This window comes from Pezoporus occidentalis, unplaced genomic scaffold (genome assembly GCF_034315485.1).
Source record: "Pezoporus occidentalis ecotype Australia unplaced genomic scaffold, CSIRO_AGI_Poc_V1 ctg15, whole genome shotgun sequence".
Classification (NCBI taxonomy): Eukaryota; Metazoa; Chordata; class Aves; order Psittaciformes; family Psittacidae; genus Pezoporus; species Pezoporus occidentalis.
In genome coordinates, this window is record NW_026913316.1 from 10,090,219 (window position 1) to 10,111,977 (window position 21,759).

Below are 21,759 nucleotides of genomic sequence, written 5' to 3' on the forward strand. Positions count from 1 at the left end.
TTGAATTTTCTCATGTTTGCTTTAATGTTAAGTATTATTTGTTTAATGTTCTATTTAATAGCAATGAAAGTGGCTGTATTTTTATAAATGCTTTTGGCAGCAATGCTGAAGAAAAATAATGGGTCAATTTGCAAGCTGTTTGATCATTTCTTTTGCTTTTTGGAGGCTTCAGGGAAAAGCAATTGCTTCTAGTAATGTGCACTAATGGTAGGAAAAATGTCTTGGAAAATTTCTTGTCCCATTGTGGGTTTGATTTGAAAAGAATAATTGCTTAAATTTTAGTTCTGTTTTTATATGATTCCATTTGGTATTGATGTAAAATTTATATATGTCAAAATGAATATGGAACTCATCTAAATAGATTTTTTTTTATTTTAAAAACAAACTATATGATTACCGATTACCATATTTAAAGCTTAGCTTTAATTTAATTAAAATAAAGGCACTAAGAGTGAGGCAAGAGCTCAATTTACTATTGAAAAACTGATCTGTGCAGATACATACCTAAAGTGCTGGGATCTCCTCAACTGTCATGAAACAACTACAATTAGATATGGTCACCACTTTAATGGGAAACCTCATAGAAAAGACAGGAGACTACAGAATACAAACTCTTGTTACTCAGGAGAGGATTTAACTCCCTCTGCTTCTGAAAGCCTTACGTCTAGTCCAGGCATCTCTCCTGTCCTCTGTAGATTGACAGAGGCCCCTGCGGAAGGCAGCTCACCTTTTCCTAAAGGAAGAGCCTGCAGACTATTGGACTGACTTACCTGCGGCAGGATAAAGGGACTGTGTCTCTCCATTGATGATTAAACTAGAGGGATATGAATCTCTTTCTTAAGAGTGCTTATTTCTTCAAGTCAGTGGGGTTATTAGCACTCGGAAATGCTGGCATTGATGGTAAATGGCAGTGTGTGCCTTTATTTACCCATGGTGATTGCTCACATTTAGAGCAACAGGACTATAAAAGAGTTTATAGGCCATCACATGCAGTTGTCATCCAGCAAAAGCGATGTGTTTTGCAACCTGCAACTTCACAGCATGACCAGAAACTAGTTAGATGTTTTCTGTTCCCTGATATTGGATCCACAACGTCACTTCTCAGAGAATTGGACACCTTTTCACTCCTCACCAGAATTTATTCATGAACAGATTATGCAGCTTTGTTTCTGTGCCAGCACTGGCCGTTAGTTTAAATAATTCTTGCCTTTCCATCCCTGAGGATTCCCCTCTTAGACTCATTTTTAGAAAACAGTTTTATCCCCTCACATCCTTTCTTTTGCAGGGTAGGTGAGCCAAGCTCAGTCTTTCAGAGGATGCATTTTCTACCCCTCTTGTGACTTTAGTAATCCCTTTCTAGCTTTTTGTTTATGTTAATCTTGGACAGGTTGCAAATGGAGTTCCAAAAAGGCTTATTTAATGGCTCTAACAGTCCCCTGTCCTAGTTAACATGTTCCTATCGCTGCTGGAAATGCTTCACTTCCTATTATTGTAATGTTTTGCACACAGCCATCCTGTGCCTCGTGGGTATACCCAGCTCCTGCTCAGGTGTTCTCAGTGGGAATCTCTTCAGTCTCAGACAACATTCCTGTCAGCCCCCAGACAAATGCCACATTTTTCATACTGCAACTGTTAATCCCATTTATATTGCTCCAGTCCCACACGGGTTTTCAGACCTTCTGTGTGATACACCAGTCTTCCAACATGTTAAAGTACTCTGATTTTGTTGCATAGTACATTTTATAAGAATGCTAATTCTTTTCCTTAGCAGTTACTGAGATAACAATTTTGAGGTTGAATCCTGCAGAACCATACAAATAATTCTGCCCAGCCCAATTTTAAAACCACCTGTAGTCATCTTTTTATCTCAGCTTTATCTCCTACCCATCTTGTACCAATCCTTTTTTCTTCTAAGCTTACGAAGCAGCTTTGTGTATGGTACCATATCCTCCAGTCCACTGAGACCTGGAGAGAGCAGCCTCTCTGCACAAAAACCATGTTCTGTTTAGGGCCTTATCCTGAAGAATGCTGAGGGAATCATTAACAGTGATAATCCCCAGCAGTTCCCACCAAAATGAGTACCCAGTGGAAACAGCACTGCATTTCTCATAAAAATATAGACCACTGCACAGCATTGGATCCTCACCCCACCACCCAACACAGCATAGTCTCTGAAAATGCTATAGCTAGCAATAGGCAAAGAAATACGAAGTTCAGGCATTTGACTGGATTTTATGCATATTTACCCTTGTAGATTATAGAGGCTAGTCTGGACTCTTCATGTGGGTTTTAGCAGAGGAGTATAACTGCAGGTACTGCAGTTACATATTCTGAAATATCTGTATTTAGTTTTAATATAATTGACTTCTCATATATTTAGAAGAACAGGGGTAAGGAAATACGTCTCATATAACCAGTTAAAGTTTCCTATAATTATTCCTGTCACTAAAATGAGGTAACTTTAACACTTTAGGGGCAAAATAAAGTACTGTTTCACAAATTACAAATGAGCTATCTACCAAATGTTCTTTTTCATGCATAACTTTTTGTTGGAAATGATGCATTTTTGGCATAGGTTAACTCTTCCTACTACAACTACAGTAAACCCTGTGCTGGTGGTTACCCAGCGTGGAGCCACCTCACAGACCATCCAAGAGCTGGCTCTAGTGTCTGCCAGAGGAAATGTATGCAGTGTCGCAGAAAGTTAAGAGGTGAAAGATATGGTAATCCCCCAGTTTGAAACCCAACTGTTCTGTGAGACAATCTCCAGCCAGCCCTACCTGGGAGCCTGCAGTTCGGGAGAGGATGTTTTTCTGGTCCTTTCTTGTTTGTTGTTTTTTAAGCAGGACTAACTCCTTAATGCACTCCACGCCTGCATGTTTAGATTTTGCTCTTTTTAAATAACAAGGAGAAAACAATGAGAATAGCAGCTTCCAATTTTTGTGAAGTGCTTTTGAAGGCACTAAGTGTAGTGAAGACTTTGAGGTCAGGTCGCATATGGTATGGAAGTGAAAGACATTATCAGGGTCGTGCTGGGTGGCTGAAGAGGGTTATTTATCACATCTGGATGATCGTGTGCCTCCACCTGACACAAACATGATATAGTGAGATGGCATCTTCCAGCTGAAAAATTGGCATGACTTAGGCTTTATTTCAGATACATGGGTGCTGCAAAATTCTGTTATCCCTCTCACTTTATTTGAGATTGCAATCTCTCACTGACACAGGCACTAAACAAAATGTGAGTTACTGGCTGACAGAGGAGTGATTTGGTATCTGTCTTGTGGCATGCAGCAATACCTCATTCCATTTGAGATTTTTTCTTCTCTTATAAGCTAAGCAAGGTCACACCAAGTCATTTCTTGGATGGAATAATGCTGCCATCACAAATGTGGAGGTACCATAGGAATCAGTGTCACTGAGCTCCAACTGGTGTCACTGAGCTCCAGCACCAGTTCAATGAGGCATGCGGAGTTGTTTAAAGTATTTTTTCTTTTTTTTTTTTTTTTTTTTATTAATTTGAGCTCCTGATCACACAGCATAGTCACTTTTTCACTTCTTGTTTTTAAGCATGTGGTGAGAATGTAGGGAATCACATCAGTTGTGTCTGCTGGAACTCTTGTTGCATCATGAATGAGTTAAATGAACTGCATGTTTTCTGTCATTAGTGTCCTAACTTTTAGGTAGCATTTCTGTCAAGGATATAATAGCTGTGCCATGCCACCTCACAGATGGATGAGATGGTCTTTTCAGCTCACAGCTAGTGTTAGTAAACCACATTAGAGAGTCTCAAAACTTCTTGGACAGGCATCATGCAGCTTGTGGCTCTTTTTGTGATCCTAAGTGTTCTCAACAGCATCCCATCAATCAGCGGGAACATAAGCTTTATCTTTTCCTCTGTATTGAAGATTGTAGAGGGATTGGTTTGTCTTGCCTAGAAGATTTTCAACAAACAAAATAGAACAATGTACACCTTGCAACAAGTAGCATATTGAAATGCTCATGAAAACTTATAGGTCTCATAAGCATTGAATAATGAGATACAGGGATATAGGATACATTACCTGGATACAGGCAATTGCTGTTCTGCTGATCTCTGTACTCTGGTTATACAGCTGAGATGGAAGAAAATTTTAGATGTAGCACTACAAACGCTTGTGGATCTGCTACAAAACAGAAATTAAACTGGGGAGGGTGGGGTGGGAAGCGGAGGAGGGCAGCAAAATATTCATCATTACAATCAGATTTTCTCTGCTTCAGATTATTCACAGATTCTTTGTCGTTCCCTTTTTTAACCTTTGTTCTCTGTATTGAATCTGACAAGAAATTGCCTGAAATTTATCATATAGTATATATGTTCTAATTGAGATGGTGGAAAAGAGACCAAATTGGGATTGGGGAGGCCTGTGAACTCAAAAGCCTCTGTCTTTTCCATCTGCTTTGAGTGGTCTAATGACAAATACCACCTCCCCCTCCTAGCCTTGCCTCAGAGGCTGTCCTCAGGTCCCACAGTGTGGACCTGCAATGGCAGACAGCAGAAGGGTTCCTCTGGCACAGGCTGCTTGTGTGGTTCGTGCTTAAGGCATATCACCAGCAGAGCCAGCAGCTTTACCTGAAACAGAAACAAACTGCACATGGTTGCAGTCTCCCCAGGTCTCCAGAAACAGCCCAGGCTTTTGCTCTGAGCCCTTCAGTGCTTACCAGGAATGACAAATCCTCTGCTAATTCTCACTGACGTTGTGATTACAGGACATAAACGCTTCAATGACAAACAGCACAGTGACAAGCAAACCGCCTGTAACACTGCGGCTCGTCGTCCCGGCAAGTCAGTGTGGATCCCTTATAGGAAAAGGAGGTTCCAAAATCAAAGAAATCAGGGAGGTAAGTCTTGAGATGTCTGCTGTGGACACTGGCTAGCATGACATCTTGCCAGCCTAGTGCATCATCCACTGCACTTTGCTCATCGCACAGACATAAGCATGTTCTGAGCGAAAAGCCTGGAAAAGCCTTGCTCTGGGGGAAGCACAGCTGTACACTCGCACTTTCCTTGAGGGTAAGACCGTGTGTGAAATAAACAACAGCTTTACAACGTATTAGCCTTTGATGCAAAGCATATAGCAAAGAGACAGGTTAGTGACAGCAATGCTTGTCAAGATTTTCTTCAGGCACAGCCCCTTCCCCACCAGTACTCAGGGGATTCCCAAGTCAGAGTGCTGCAGCCATTTCCAAATCAGTTACCACCCTTGCAGCCAGAGAAAGGCCCAAGTAGCATTTTACTTTCATGCTCCTTTCCTGTTTCTCCCTAGCTCCCTAATCTCACTGTGTCACAGGTGACCTGATTTCATGTATTCCAAATATACTGATTGTTTTTAATCCTGACCTTTATCTAAAGGTATCATTCAATGTGCTGCGCTAGCAGCCACTTTTTCCTCCAAAAAATTACCATATAGTGCCAGGTATAATTCTTCCATCCATGACTGTAACAACATAGCACATGCCAAGCCAAGGATCCAGTGTTTGCAATTAGTCAAACAAGGAGATTAGGTACATGCTCAGTTATGTAGAGAAAATCTGAATAGGACATTTCAGAATGAATTTTTATTCTGGAAACAGTGACAGTATTCTTTTTAAATATATTTTCATTCCAACATGGGATGAGGTGTTGAATAACAAAATAACATGCTGATCAATTTTTTTTTTGTTTGACTGTATCAAAACAAAAGCTCTTGACAGGCTCTACCAAACTGAAACTTCCTTTTCTTTATCTTAAATGTAGCTTCAATACAGTAGGTTTTATTGAGCTTTTACATTTCATTTTGTCCTGGGTTCAGCAGTAGCAGTCATTTTTCTCCTTCTTAGTAGCTGCTGCAGTGCTGTGGTTTTGACTTTCAGCCTGGGAACAGCACTGATAACACCGATGATTTTAGTTGTTGCTAAGTCGTGTTTACTCTGACCAAGGACTTTCTGAGTCTCATGCTCTGCCAGGGAGGCGGGGAAGCCAGGAGAAAGAAGAGCCAGGACACCTGACCCAAATTAGCCAAAGAGGTATTCCATACCACAGCATGTCATGCCCACTATATAAACTGGGGGCAGTTACCTGGAAGAGCTAGATCACTGCTCGGGTCAGGCTGGGTATTGGTTGGCGGGTGGTGAGCGGTTGTATTATCTCCCCTTGTTATTTCCCTTATCCTTATTATTATAGGTGGCAGCAGCAGTGGTTTGTGTTATACCTTAGTTACTGGACTCAGCCCATGGGAGTTACATTCTTTTGATTCTTCTCCCCATCCCTCTGGGAGCAGGGTGGGGGAAGAAGGGGGAAGTGAGTGAGCGGCTACATGGTTCTGAGTTACTGGCTGGGCTTAAACCAGGACATAAAAAAAATATACAGAAAAGTTACCAGATGATTTTCTATCAAAGAAAATTCAATCGGGTGTCAAGAAGGAGTGAAAAATACTTTATCAAAATTATATGAGTGGCATTTGCTATGAAATACTAGTTTATGGCAGCCTTGGAAGGAAAGGTGATTATAAAGGATGGTTAGGGGTCTCATCCTTGTTGACTTTCAAGTTCATCCAAATTATTTCATTTGGATTCACATTTGATTTCCCTGGGAGTTTTTTTTTAACAAGATTCCCTCTGAAGGCTTATCTTCACCTTTCAGGATTTGGCCACTACTGAAAGGGCCTTTTCTCTCCTTGCCTGCAGGGAAGTGAAAGAAGCATGTAGTGCTTCCATTAGCTGACAGAGCTGCCAAAAGCTGTTCCAGAGTTTTTGTTGCCAAGTAAACAACATATTCCTCCATGTGCATCTGACTTTGTGGGATGTGTTTATGTAAACGTGCGCAGGTTGTCTGCTGTAAACTCACAGAAAAACAACAAAGTGCCCTGCTGTTTGAAGGGGTCTCTGTGCTTACTGAGACCTGCAAGTAAAAGGCAGTAACAAATCAGTTGGCTTTTTTTCTTGGAATGCCCTTACTTTATTTTTCATCAAAGAGTCCAGGAGCTGTGCTTCTTAGTAGTTGTCATGGTTTAACCCCAGCTGGGAGCTTATCACCACGCACTTGCTCACACCCAACCTTCCCAGTGGGATGGGGAGGAGGATTGGAAAAAAGGTAAAACCTGTGGGTTGAGATACGAACAGTTTGATAATTAAAATAAGGTGCAATACAATACTACTACTAATAAAAGCAATGAAAAGGGAAAGAGAGAGAGAGAAACTAAAACAACAATAAAAAGCAGTGATGCACAACGCAATTGCTTACCACCCACTGACTGGTACCCAGCCCAGCCCCAAGCAGTAAAACAGCCCCTTCCAGCTAACCCCTCCCCCCCCCAGTTTATATACTGGGTATAATGTTTTGTGGTATAGAATATCCCTTTGGCTAGTGTGGGTCATCTGCCCTGGTTATGCTTTCTTAAGTCTATCCCAGCCAAAACCAGCTTTTGAGATGTGTGGGGAAGGAGTCGCTTGATGACACTTGAGAGGAAGAAAACATTATTTTTGTGCAGACAGGTTTTCTATGACCCTTTTTTTTTTTTTTTTTTAATCCCAAAAAACCTTTGTCAGAGAACTCCGTGTAGAAGGGAGAACTTGTTTGCTGAAGTGCATTTCCTGGGTGGAAGGAAGGTGTACACTTTACCTTTCACACAGGGCATTCCTGGCTCAGATTCTGAATGGCCACAGGACAGCCAGTCTTTTCAGGAGTTCATGTCAGGGTGAGTCAGCAAGCTTACCCTGCAGCTGATGCTCCAGCCCTGGCAGGCAGCAGGCAAAGACAGGCTAAAGCCTTGCCACTGGAGAAGGCAGAACTACTGTCAGAGCACATGGTCAGAGGTGGCCTCAGCCATGAGACATGATTTCTCTTGGTCCTCCAGATCTCTTAGGAGTCCAGGAGATCTGTCAGGCAGCAGAAATGCAGCTGATTTCTTAGTTGTGTTAAAATTGGAGCAGGCGTGAGTATGAGCCATGTGCTGGTAAGTGCTTAGCTCTTTGTTTTACAGCTGTTGATACTTTGGATTTTATATATCACTTACCTCATCCAGAGTACTGAGTGCTTTTTGGGACAGTTTTTAAAGGTGAGATTGGTCTGTTGGTCTGTGTGCATTAAATAAATGACTGAAGGGATTATTCTGGTGAGCGTAGTTTCAGAAGCAATTACCTACTAGTCTAGTACAAAGAAGTACACAGTGTCTGGACAACAGGGTGTTTTGATAAGGCTAGGGTACCAAGAAATCACACTGCACATTTTCTTCAGCGTAAGGGTAACAGACAAAATATTACTCGTTTTCTCATTGCTGACGTGTGACCAAAGTCAAAGAATAAACAAGATTGGCACCAGAAGCAAATGCATAAATGACCACTGTATTTGGCAGAGTATTTTGTGCTAGATGTACAGATACCCAGAACTGTGCTTTAAACAGCAAATACAAGCAAACAAAAAAAGAAAAAGGAGCATCCAGAGATGTGGTCTGATTTCATCGTCATGTAACACGGAGCAGCGGCAGCATGAGGGATGGTCTTTTGTGTTCAGTCATGTACCCAGGAGTAACTTGTAGGGTTGCAGAACTGTTTTCAGGATAAGCTTACAAAGAAAAGAAAAGCATGACTGATTGATCAAATTATGGTGAAATTCCAAAGCCTATTATAGAGCAAGGAATTGATATTCTGGCCTTAAACAGCACTAGTGAACAGAAGATGCAATCAGTAATTTAATCAGTCTTTGGAAAGAAGAATAGCATGTGTTGTATGTAACCAGCAGGAGAACAAATTAACTCCTTGCTGTCTGACATAAAGTTGGTGATTGCTGAAAATACAGGGTTTTTTAGAAGCCCAAAATAATTGCATTGCAGTAACAGTCAGGAATGTATTTTGTCTGGAATACATGAAAGTGCTAACTCAGTACTAAATGCCCAGGGTTTCTCTATTGACAGAAAAGGTCTTCCAGGATGCTTGTGAAATAGTGCCAGGGATTGTTTTAGCCTCATTTTTTTCTTTCTTTGGTTTTGGGGGTTGGTTTCTTTTGGTTAACAAAGATACATTAGTGACAAGATCAAATTTTATAAAAAGAGAAAACAAAACTGGCTCATTGCTTCCTTGACTTCATTCATGAGCTAAAAGTTGATAATGTGCATATATTTAATCAACTCTATAATTTAGAAGTGCTTCTGTACCATCCTGAGGTACAGCAGAGATAAGGCAGCCCCAGATTTCACCTACGTACACAAGTCAGCCGTCAGTGGATTAAAGAGCCATTTATCTGCAGCTCATTGGATTAGCAGGACTTCTTTGGTTGTCAGCATTTTTTAACTTTTTTCTTTTTTTTTTGTTTTTTTTTTAATTGTTGAAAAATTCTTGGTTTCACCTTTTCCATGTTTTAGTCAGCATTGCAACTGCCTGTCTTTGAGAGGGTTAAAAGACTTGTCATGAAATCCAGGTCACAGTTTGATTCATTAGCAGCTACTGGGGACTAATCTTCTTAGGACGGGAGTGTTTGCAGATTGCCTTGAACAGGCAAATCCATGTCCTGACAGACCCCAATTACGCTGTCTGGGCATGAGTTGACATACATACGTTATCACATATCCAGCAAAGAAAAGATTAAAAGTTTGGAGGTGCATCCCCTCCGTCACATCAGGCTTTGGAGGGGTGCTGTTCCCTGCCCGATGGTGACGCTCTCTGTGCTTTGTCTCTGCTCAAGTCCACAGGAGCACAGGTGCAGGTCGCAGGGGACATGTTGCCGAACTCAACAGAGCGTGCAGTGACTATCTCAGGCACTCCTGATGCCATTATCCAGTGTGTGAAGCAAATATGCGTGGTTATGCTGGAGGTAAGTGAGCGCTTGGTGTATCGCCTCTTGCGTGGAGATGCTCAAACACATTAATGTTCAATTGCCCTGGGCTCCCCAGTGCTGCTGCCTACCCTTCCCATAACAGGGATTTCAAGAGGACTCTGTTAGACTGTGCCCTTCCTGCTGTTTGAGAGCCTCTCGCAGTAGGGTTTAGCGATCAAAGACCAGGGCTGTCAAACAATAAACCAATCCCAGGATGGAGCTGCAGCCCATTCTAAGAGAAAAGCAAAATTATTCTAATGCAGAACAGGGCAGAAAACAACTAGGTCTAGTTTTAAATAGAAATAATTTCGACTAATGTAATTTAGGGGTTTTTTCTTCCTTTGAGTCAGGTCATTGCATTAAGGCCAGGAGACTTCATTTTGACTGCAATTTTTTAGCAATTAGATTAAATGATACAATAGTAATTTTTAGAAAAATCTGGGCATTTTAATCCTTGCTGAAAATGCCCATAATTTCGTGCAAGTACGAAAGTACATTTCTCAACTGATGAAGTTGAATAGGAATTATAAAAAAAAATTAAGCAAATCAGAATTAAATATCTTGACCTAATAACCATAATTTTTGATAAGGAACTTGAAACATCTCTGCTTTTATCACAGTTTCTGCTGGAAAATTTTCTGGTTTTTTTTTTGTTTGGGCTGGGTTTTTACCTAAACCTAGTCGAGGCTGTCTCATGATGATCTCTGATACCCTACTGTTCTGTTACTCTTTAAAGAGTGGAGAGACAGTGGAGTGTTTGGAACAGCACTACAGCTGTTGACTGTTCAGAAGTATGCAATGCATCAAAATGACAGACAGCCTTTGCATCAAAATGTCATACAGCCTAATGCAAATCAAAGCACAAAAACTAATAAATCCTTAGTGTTTTATTGGGGAAAAGTGACTCTTGCTTCAGTTTTTGCTGAAATACTGTGATGAAGGATATAAAAATGCAAGAGAGCAGAAAGGTAATATTAAGAAATAATTTTGGTTTGTTAGACATGGAGTACATGATGGCAACGGTTACCAGCTTTGTGAATACAGAGTGTATTCTGTTGTCCAAGTTCCTTGAGTTGCTCGAGAGAAGCCACTTCTCAAAAGCAGAGAGATACAGTCCAGTTTTCCCACAGGTAGAACCACTTGTTAAATAACTAGTTTTGACATAAGAAGTACCTTATTTTACCATTAGGCAAATCACAGGCAGCACTAAGACGACACTGGCTTAACTACACTTTGCTGCTTCAAATGGTCAAGAAAATGAATGTGCTTAAATTTGCCGCATGTGGTTAAATTGACAACAAACACTTTCATTGACATGAAAGAGCTCATTATATAATATTAATTAATGGAAGTGATATTGTTACCTTCTTTAGTTGTAGCTAATGCATTGAAATCAGGGCACCGTTCTGCTAGGTGTTGCACAGACAGCTTGAAGCCTTTTTTACACACACATGCTCCTGCTTTATTTATGAGGAGGAGGTTAGCCTTGGTGAGGGGTTTTCCCTTTGGGTCCTTGTCTCGGACTACAGGGAAAAACTCTTTTTCATGATGACAAAGACCATGGTTAGTGCTTCTGCTGAAGCCAGGAAGGTTTCTCTCCAACCTGCCAGCTCAGTCATATGAAAGGCAGGATGAGGCTGGTCATTGAATTGTTAAAACAAGAAACCTTGAACTGTATCAGTGTAGGGAAGTTCGATAAGCAGGAGATGTGTTCTATGTTAACAAAGTAAGAACACAGGCCAGACTCTTCCAAACCATTGACAAAGTTCATAATTATGCCCGTGTTTCCCTCAAAGCCCAGACAAGTGGCTTTTGGCTTGCTTTTAGGCTGATGGCGTGGAGGGCAGAGTTGGGTGGGTAGGGTTAGCTGCATACTTGTTGTCTGAGGTGACCAAGAAAAGGAGTTATATTTTTAATACGATCTCTGTTTCATTCTGCATTTTGATTGCTCTGTGTTTTTGTTTGCAGTCCCCACCCAAAGGTGCCACCATCCCCTACCGTCCCAAACCTGCCTCTGCACCTATCATTTTTGCAGGTGGCCAGGTAAGAGCAGACACCATTTTGGCTTCAGCTGGAAACCACACCGTCTTGGCCCAACCTCAGCCAGCGCCTGTTAGTTTTCAACTTTTACTCTTTCTTGCCTGGTATAGTATTGATGTGCTTTGTCTACTCTGTGTGCTTGCCGTTTGCAGGAAAGGAGAACACTGCACTGCAAACTTGACGCAAAATTGTGCTGACTGGTATTTTATCAAGATTTAAAATTAGCTTCTCTAATTAAGAAAAGTTTGGCCTTCTTTGAATTGAGGTGTGTCCAAATCATATGCTCCCTGAGTAGGACAAAACTGCTTATTGTAGGGGTTGTTTTTTTCACCCTTAATTTGCACCTCCACTAACAGTATAGGCAATTTTGTCACTTTTCATAGATGATCAAGCAGCAGGGTACCTCTGCTGATGAAAGGCGTAATTCTTCTCTCATAGCTTTCATAGTTTTTAGGACCAAATAGTGCTCTTTGCAGTAAAAAGTTACGCACACAATTTTTGCTGCTCATGGTCCCCCAAGAGCAAGTAGCAATTGGGTCTCTGAGGTGACATGAACTGCATACATGCAAGTGTGGACCTTCCTAACCACAGTGTGCAACACTTGTATGATAACACAAGAATGGCATTCCTGTTTCTGTTTTATATTATGAAGTTTTGCTGATTCACCCTTCATCTTAAGCTGTATCAGTCAGGGTAAGGAAGCTCCTGCACATCTCAAGCATATACCAAAGCACCATTGCTTCTGACAGGCCCTTGTAATGAGCTTCCTCTGAATTTTTTCTCAGAGTTTATCTCCTATTCTGTAATTATATGTTGTGATGTATATCCACATATTTGTAATCTGGATGTAGTAGCTTTCAGTATCTGGTGTTCAAGCCTACCACTCTTAGCTGTTTCCAAAATAAGAAATCTGTCTCCTTAGTGATTCAAGTTGAAATGTAAAATAATTTGCCAGAAATTGGTTTATGACTAAAAGTTTAGAATAATTCACTCCATTTACACTGCAGTGCTTTCCTTTAAGAAATATGTGTGTTTATATATGCAGCAGCCTACGTTACCAGTATTGTAATTGCCACTACCTTCAAAGACATCTATGTATATGATTACTCAGAAGTATTGAAACTGTTCGCTAGAGTGCTCTGAGCAGTTGGTATAAATAATGGAAAGTGTCCTATTTTAAGGGCTAATAGTTCTTGTCATCTTCAGTTTTATCAGTTAAAACAGTGTTCTCACTTTTCTAACACAACCTTCTTGATGTGGGAAAGAGTGTAAGAGACAGACACTTCCTGTATGCTTTGAATTTTTGTGTGCTCTGACTAAGCGCACGTTTTAAACAAAATGGTTGAGATGTGTTTGGACATCAATGTGGAAAGACACCCAGGTTTCATAAGTGGAAAGTGATACTGAAAGTAGAATTTTATCAGCAGTGTTAATTCCATCCAACCTTTTGGTTCAATTCTAAAGTACATCATGGCTATCCTGAAAGTGGTTTTGGGTTGTTTAATGCTTGCATATCAAGAAACACTAGCAAATTTCTAGTTTTCCTTAACAATATGGGCTTCATCTGCTTGAAGTATTGCTTTTAATTCTCTTGTGCTTCTTTGATACTGTATTAAATGGCGGAACTAAAATGAAGCTGAACACTGTCCTGTCCTGCTCTGCCCCTTCCCAGTATTGGTTAAAGAAAAACATTAAATAAATCCAGCACTCCTGCCTGATGGAAAAAAATGGGAAGTTTCTACCGACTGTGCTACATTACTGTTTAGATGGGTATTCACAGGGTACAACTTGCTTTATGTCTCATAGTAGTTTTATGGTTTAAATGGAGGAAGATTTGTAGCCCAGGTCATTCCTGCTGTTACTAATGTCAGTACGTCAGTAGGAGAGTTGCCCTTGGCATTGATGGAAGCCGACCTGTGCTCATGTCCCTAGTGAAACATTACAGTATGGATGTCTCGGTAGTCTCTACCAAGCTACTTGTACTTAATATGCCTCAGCTACAGAAGGGCACAGTTCCTCTGCCAAAGCGGTAAAGCAGTCCAAGATAGTTTTTCTCAACCTAAATCAATCAAATGACCTTTGAGAGCCTAAGAAATGAAGAGCTTTTTTTTGCCTTTTTTTTTAACTGGGAAAGAAAATTCAAGACCCATCTTGTCCACGCTGCTTTTATGGTTTTCACTGACAACCAAAAAAAAGAGCTGAACACTGAATGTTCATTTTTGTTACTTCTCCAGTTTGTTTGCTTCCTTGTATATGCATACGTGGAAGAGAGAGGAATGATAAGGAAAGGGGTGCCTTCTATTAGATTCACTAGTGATTTTTTGGGGGTGGCTTCTTGCTGTTTTGCAAACCACTGCTTGAGAAGCACCCATGTCATAGAGTTGTAAAATGGTTTGAGTTGGAAAAGACCTTAAGGTTATCTAGTTCCACCCCCCTGCCATAGGCAGGGACAGCTTCCACTAGACCAAGTTCTCAAAACCACATCCAGTCTGGCCTTGAGCACTGCCAGGGATGGGGCAGCCACAGCTTCCTTGGGCAGAGATATCAAAGGTGTTCTCTCAGCTGGGTTTGAAGTAAAGCCAGGATGAGAAAGGAGACTTGTGATCCAGCATAGAGGCTCAGAGACAAAACCCACTGTTTGCTCATGGACCTAAGCTCTGCTTTAGCACCATTTCCATCTGTAACCTTCCTGAGGGTGCTCTTGTGCTTGGCTTTGCACAGAGGCTCCGCTCAGCAAAGCAGCGTAACATCTCCTTGAGGTTGTCCTCATTTGTAAAACACTTAAACACACGCTTTACTTCCTTGAATATGTGCTTGCTTAACACCCACTGACACCAGTGATCACCTCTTTTGGTGGACTGGAACCTTTTCTTGTCATGTGTGTTTGCCCATGAGCATCCCATTGCACCCAGTGACACACACTGCTGCCTGAAAACTGCTCATGTGCATAATGTTTGCAGGATTGCAGCCTTGCTTTGTAACTAATTTAAAAACTAAATGAAATGTTTCTTCTCGAGAAGGGAAATTCTGCAGAAATGTGCATCAAGCAGTTGAGGCATTAAAGTTTTAATATCTGAACTCCATTAAATGAATTGTTTTATCATTTGCAAGGATTCATTACTTTCTAAGAGGCCTTTTGTCAAATAAGCATTTTACAAACTAAGCTAATCAGCTCTGTTCCCATTTATAATTCTCCCACTACAAATATTTATATGTTATAATTTGTCCTTCTGCTTTCCTGCCTGTCTAAGCACAAGCACATTAAACATTTTCTGACATGCCATTCCTTTCAGAAAAGCCCTACAGGATATAATTGAAAATTACAAACTCTCTATAGTTGTTCTTTTGTAGGCCATTACAGAGCCAGCAGGAGAGACGAAGGGCTGTGCTAACTGGTGCCAGGCATGACAGAAACTATAGCCCTTGTACTGCTCTTGTGCAGAGAGGTTGGATTTGGAGAGAGGATATTTGGCTTCTTGTGGGAGATAAGACCACCACTCTGGGTGTCTCCATCATGCCCCTATCTCCAAAGAGGCGTGCTGGCCTGATGCCCAGGCACTGCAGGACAGGCTGCCATCCCACATGTGTGCTCACTGTGGGATGCACCGGGGCACATGTTTGCTGGCACTTGGCACCTATGGCTGTCCTAGCCAGGTGAGGTAGCCCAGAGCTAGCTGGCATGTGGCCGTGCATACAGCAGTCAGGAGTTGGATGCCAGGGCAGGCATCCCCCTGGCAGGTCTGCCCCATCCTTGCTGCTCCCCTTGCTGCATCAGCATCTCCCTGTGCATGCATCAGTGGCACTTGGTGAATGGGGCAGCAAGGAGGGGAAGTGGCCACCCCCATGCTCCTCAATCCCTGAAGTGTCCCCAGCTCTGCTTCTGGCTGATAGAGCTGGAGGTGAGAGAGGTCCTAAGGACCAAGGTCATCTTGCAGCAGCACTTGGCATCCCTGGCTTGCAAGGGGTGCGCAGGCAGCCTGGCAGAGACCTTTCTCTAGTGCCAAGTGTCATCAAGCAGCACAAGACAATTAAGATTCATTCAGCACTGAAAGCGAAGTGGGTGATATTTGCCTTGGGAGCCAGGAGGAGCTTTTCTGATGAGAGCAGGAACACTGCTTGTCCCTCCTGACTGACCTGTGTCTTCACTGTGCTTGTTCTTTTCAGGCATTCACGATTCAGGGGCAGTATGCCATCCCTCATCCAGACGTGAGTCCAGCACATGTAAATTACTCCCTTTCTGTTCCTCTCCCTCTTATTTGTTCTGGGCAACATTTGCTTTCTACAGTTAGCAATAAAGACATGGCCTAAGGGCACCCTTCCTGAATGACATACTGTATAGCAAAGTGTTAGCTCAGCTGCATCTCTTACCTTGTTTAATAATTGGTAGAAAGTACAATGGCCCAGGAACAAATGACAGATATCTTGGTCTTTTTTGCATGTGGTATATTTGAGTTCTTTTAATATGTAATTCTACAATTATTAGTTTATATTAACAATAGCCATTACATGTAATAACAGTAGAGATGTCATTTATAACCAGTTTGGGTTTTATTTTTCTCTACAGTAGATTAGACTGAATGTTTAAACTTTTTTTTTCAATATAATTTTAATTAATCCAGTTTTAGAACATGTAAGATGGTTTCTCTGCTCTGAAATAATTCCATTTGATTGGTTAGTTCTAATTTCCCATCCTGCCCTGCAGTTGACCAAGCTTCACCAGTTGGCTATGCAGCATCCCCCCTTTACTCCCCTTGGGCAGACCACCCCTGGTTTCCCTGGTACGTACCCATGACCCCCTGGGGATGTCCTTCTTCTTAACAGCTTTGTTTCCCGTGGTCATTACATCATTTTAATTATAAATGTGGTCAATGACCAGCAATCCTTCTGTTTTTGCACATTAATCTCTCTTCTTCCCTCCCGTACCTCTTTTACTGTTCCTCTCATCATTACTAAAACGTGCTTTGTTTGTTACATTTCTTAATCAAAGCCGCTTCATTTGTGCCATTGGCTAAAAGCCCTGAGTTTCTTTTCTTCAGTCCTTGTAAAGTTATTATGGACCATGCAGTATGTACCAGTTAATCCTGAGTGAAGTTCCTGGGTCTGCATCTTCTCAAATTTCCAGTTTGGTGACATGGTTTAGAAAGAAGCAAACAAAGGAAAACAGTATGCAATTGTGGTGCAGAAATACTGATTAAAGAAATTATGGCACACTGAAACTCATTTCCTTGTAGAGCCAAATATCTTAAGAGCATCTGTAATCATCACTGCTGGCAAAAGTGCCTACTACATGTGTATATATAGCTACAAAATGCAGTGGAAGTTCAGTAAATTAAGGACTGCAGATTTGGTCCATACTTACTTATTAAAGCTGAAGCTGAATTCTTGATTCAAGAGTGAGAAGTCAGTTAATCCTGCAATAGATCTTTTTTTACTGTACTTTGCTACATACATGCTTGGCATCTAAATCTTCATAAAACAGAAGTACATATGTACTGGTACATGCTTTGTATGGCAAATAACATTTTATCACATATATCAAATTCTGTGAGTAACTTCATTGGTTTATATTTAATGTAAAACAAGCGTATGCAACCCTTAATTGAACGTAAATGTAAGTAAAATGTAGGCAAGTCCCTTTTTTGTCAGAGTACTTGTTTCCCATCTTTTCTGGTTGGAAATTAGTATTTTGGGTATGTCTTTACAGATAATAATGATGCCAATGACAATAATAACAATAATAATAATAATAGTAATACACCCAAAAAAAGAGAAAATTAGTCAAGGAGACATAAGATCCAAAATATACTTTCATTTCTTCATGATGTATGGGATAAAATACCTACAATTAATACTAAATTGCCTTTCCTAGCTTTATGTTTTCCTTATTTTTGTCATTAACATGCTGCTCCTTAATCTTTCCCTGCTTATATTTGTGACATGTATGTTTGTGTAACGTTACTCTGTGTTAGAGCAGTAATTCTGTATTTCCTGACCATTTTCCTTTTGTCTACCCAATTTAAAAACAAATGTATGCAGCTTGGAGTATTTCGCTGCTTAGAGTATTCTGTACATTTCCCTTTAAAAATTCCCCTTCCCAACATTCCTTCAGCAACTAATCCCACGTATAATTCCCAGTTTTCCCTAGGTTAACTTCCTCATCCTTCATTTATTATTTTTTTCTTTTTCATACCTATGTATTTTGTTCTGTTAATTGTTCATTTGACTTTCATTTTTGGTATTCTGGAACTCCTGGTAGACAGGTGCAATTTCAGCAATTCATGAGTTTATCAATTGATGTGTCTACAACAAGCTTCAGAGACTGTTTTTAGGGGAAACCCTTTGTTTTCTAGTAGCTTTTTATGACCCTGTGGAATCTCATGTGACATTTGTTGCTTTGGTGGGTTAAAGGTTAACTAAAATAGGACTCATTTAAAATTAGTGCAGCCCTCCGAGTTTTGCATCTGTTGCTTTCTTTTCTGTTTCACTAGCAGTTCTGTTTTTCTTTGCTCCTTTCTTTTTTTTCTCCCCTTCTTTCTGTATGTTTCCTCCTTTAAAATATCATTTGTTGTGTCTTGCCCTTCTTGCAAACTGGCGTAACATTTTCCCTCTGTCCCCTGAATAGGACTGGATGCCACTACTCCAACCAGTTCCCATGAACTTACTATTCCCAATGATGTAAGTGGACCAATAGTCAGTATCGCTTTCTCTTCTCTCGCTCCTCTGCCACTGGGAGGGGAAACCTCTCATCTTTGGCTATATCTAATATGATTATTATGGTCCCCAGAATAAACTGTACAGCATTTAATCTGTTGGGGAGGGGATATTAGGGATCAGTGAAATGCTGGATAGGGCAGCAGAAGTGACTGTCCCATGTCATGTCAGATATGCAGCGCTGCTGGTTTAGTTCTATGGTGATGCTTCACTGGCTTTGTTAAAGTGTGGCTGCCCCTGCTTACAGTGGTCTTAGAAGAGTTATCAAAATCCATCTCTCAGGTGGCACTAACATGGGTGCTCTTAGCAGAAGGGCTAAAGGCGGTGGAGAAATGTGCAGCCTTGTGTGCTGCGTGTTGGTCCTCCGTGCCGAGGGGTGCAGAGCCTGCACCACAGCAGCTTATGCTGTGACAGTCTCTGCTGCACCCTGCACTTGTCTGAGACAGCAGTTTTCCTGAGAAAAAAGGCTTATTCACTTACAGAAATGTGCAATATAAGGGGTTTGTTTGAAAAACAGGGGCTGAAAACATTCGTGCTCCAGCAACTCTGACTGGCTGTGATCGGCAAACCCAGTCTCCATGAGCAAAATATGATGCTGAATCTTAAAACAGCTACTCAAAATACCTCCCTGTTTTATTCACTTTCATTGCAAGGGGGGGGGGGGGAACAACACACTCATTTTTCCATTACAAATGAGTCAATTGAAAAATGGAAGATTTCCCCTCCAGTAAAAAAAGCTTTCAAGCATGAACAGGATCACAAATAACAATTATATTACTGAAGAGATGCTTACAATGTTGTGTAAGCCCTATTAAACTCAGTGGCAATGATTTACACTAAGAAAAAGACGCAGAATAGCAGAAGAGCAAAGGTGTGAGTGCTGTGATTTCGTAAGGTTTCTGTTACTTAAAAGGTGCCCTGCTGATTTATCAGTACCTGCTTTACAACCCAATTTACTGTATGTTGAGAATTTTATGGGAACACCCTATTTATCCTTACAGTGCAAGTTTTTTAATCTCACTTTCAGGAAGATGTTGTTCTTGCCATCACCAGTATAAATCCAAGGTCACTCTTCTGACTTCGCTTCTTTCAGGGTTTATAGCAGAGAAAGAGGAAGCTGGCCTTGTGTCCCGTAGTGTAGTAGAAAATTAAAAACCCCATCAGTTTCTCATCCAGGAGGTATGAAATGCCCTGGCTCAGCATCTGTAAAGCAAACACACATCCATGCATTGTTTCTAATAGAAGGTTTTTTCTGGCTGTGCAGTGTGTGTCTTGCAGTTGTTGCTAAAGGAGCAAAACCAAGGCCAAAATGGTGTTCAGGTTAGAAACAGCCTGCAGGGGCTCTACAGGTGATAAAAGGGAGTTCTGGTGTTTCTGTGATGTCAAGGCATGTATTACATGACCGAAAGGCTTTAGTGCTTCCCACGTGTGTGCACCCAATGCTGCAGTGCTGGCTTAGAGGGAAGAAAGGGCTCTCATCTCCTGCCGGGCATCAGAGGCTGCTTGGGAATTTTGCAGTTTCCTTGCATGTCTCCCTGAGGTGTCCACTCTGCCTGTGCTCCAGGCTGTCAGCAGTGCCCTCCCAGCCTATCTTTAGGCTGCTGCAGCAAGAAGGTACCATCCCTGGGGTCTGACAGCATAACTGTTCATACCAGGGTCCTGCAGCCCCATCACCGCTGCAGCAGTGCCAAAAATGATGAGGTGAGGGAAGCAGAGAGACATGAAGCAAAGAAGCAGAGTAAGAAGGTGCCAGCACCTGTGTTTCGTGTGTGCTCTGCATAGATGCTGTGCATAGAGGGAGGTCAGGATGGGAGAGGCAACAGCACTTGTGCAGCAAAGCCTGCATGGGTAGTTTGACTTTGCTTTCCTGATAAACTTCTAGTCCCGGTTTTGATACACATGCAGGCAGTGTGGTATGGTGATTATTTATCTAGTTGAAAGTAAAGGAAGTTGCAGGCCCTAGCATGGGGCTGTGGTACAGCCCTATGGCTGCCCCAGCTCCAGAGATCCCCACTGCTGCAAGTCCCCTGGTTTTCTTATCATATGTGCTTATGTGTGCAAAAGTCCAGCACAAAGAAGAGCGTGAGACTAGCAAGTATCTACATGCTCTGCAGCTGTCAGAGATGTTAGGTATATACACATGTGCTATACTTATTTTTTTAAACCAAGCTAATGATAAACATGTAAAGCCAAAGCCTCAGGAAGAATCTGATGGAGCAAAAGAAGATATAAAGAGACTAAGGAGCTCAGACTTTAGCCTACTCTACAGGAAGGAGATATTAATGGCCATGTGTAATTTGCATAGCTTCGCAGTAAAGTTTTCTTTACTCTTTCTGTCATTAAAGGCAGTGACAGATTTTTTTTTGTTCTGTTATTAGTAATTCCTGTAACAACAACATCTTGCTGTCTTCATACAGTATGCTGATAACTGCAAGTAACCTATTGCTCAATAACAAAGAGATGCTGAAGAACAAAAGATGCGTTTTTTAGAAAGTTATTTTCCACATGCTAAAAGCTGAGGCTTCCTCTCCAAATACTGGGTTCAGAAGATTTGCCTTTCTGGGTTTTCTCATAACTTTTGGGTATCTCTAAAAAGATAACAGAGAGGATGTTTTCTCCAGGTCCCTCTCAGAAGTCACTTTGATCTTTATCTGGTATTTCTTTTTCCTTGTCAAAACCTGTTATGGGGCATTTAGTTGCCTTTCTTTCCTTGCTGAGATCTTGTCTGGCCTTCTGCTGCTGCCTGGGTTACACAATGTGTGTTTCACATAAATCCCAGAATAAAATAACATTAACAGTTGGCGGGGTCCTTAAGGGAGCAGGAAGGATGGTGTCCCTGAGTGTAGCTGATTGAGCACAGATGGCAGATATCTTAAGACTTCATGATCCAGTTCCCCAAATGCCCACTGAGAATAAATGAACAAATCAATAATGAAAAAAGTCTGTTCCATTAAAAATTATCCTTATTTTGCGTATGTGTGGGAGAGACAGGCAGAGGTGAGTGACAGGGAAACAGCTTCCCCCTCAGAAAGCACCGAGAGCATTTTAAGAAAGCTATAAATCTGTTTAGTACTCCAAAGAAGCAGAAATGACAATCCATCCAAGTTGGACATGGCATACTGAAGAACTGCCTTTATTTCCCCAGGGAGCCAGGAGTACTTCCCTGTAAATAACAGAGG

General features: G+C 41.3%; 1 protein-coding gene across 16 annotated transcripts in view; it reads left to right on the top strand.

Moving 5' to 3' along the window:
- Positions 1-21,759, top strand: part of LOC134159725 (poly(rC)-binding protein 3-like) — a 60,951-nt gene that overhangs the window by 16,538 nt on the left and 22,654 nt on the right. For 6 of the 16 annotated variants that reach the window (XM_062610993.1, XM_062610983.1, XM_062610991.1 and 3 more), the window contains exons 5-10: positions 4,750-4,881; positions 9,698-9,826; positions 11,798-11,941; positions 16,034-16,090; positions 16,572-16,647; positions 18,492-18,544. In XM_062610993.1, coding sequence (XP_062466977.1) covers positions 4,750-4,881; positions 9,698-9,826; positions 11,798-11,941; positions 16,034-16,090; positions 16,572-16,647; positions 18,492-18,544 — 591 coding nt within the window. The remainder of the gene's footprint in view (positions 1-4,749; positions 4,882-9,697; positions 9,827-11,797; positions 11,942-16,033; positions 16,091-16,571; positions 16,648-18,491; positions 18,545-21,759) is intronic. The other 10 variants (XM_062610994.1, XM_062610984.1, XM_062610996.1 and 7 more) reach the window with 7 other exon arrangements.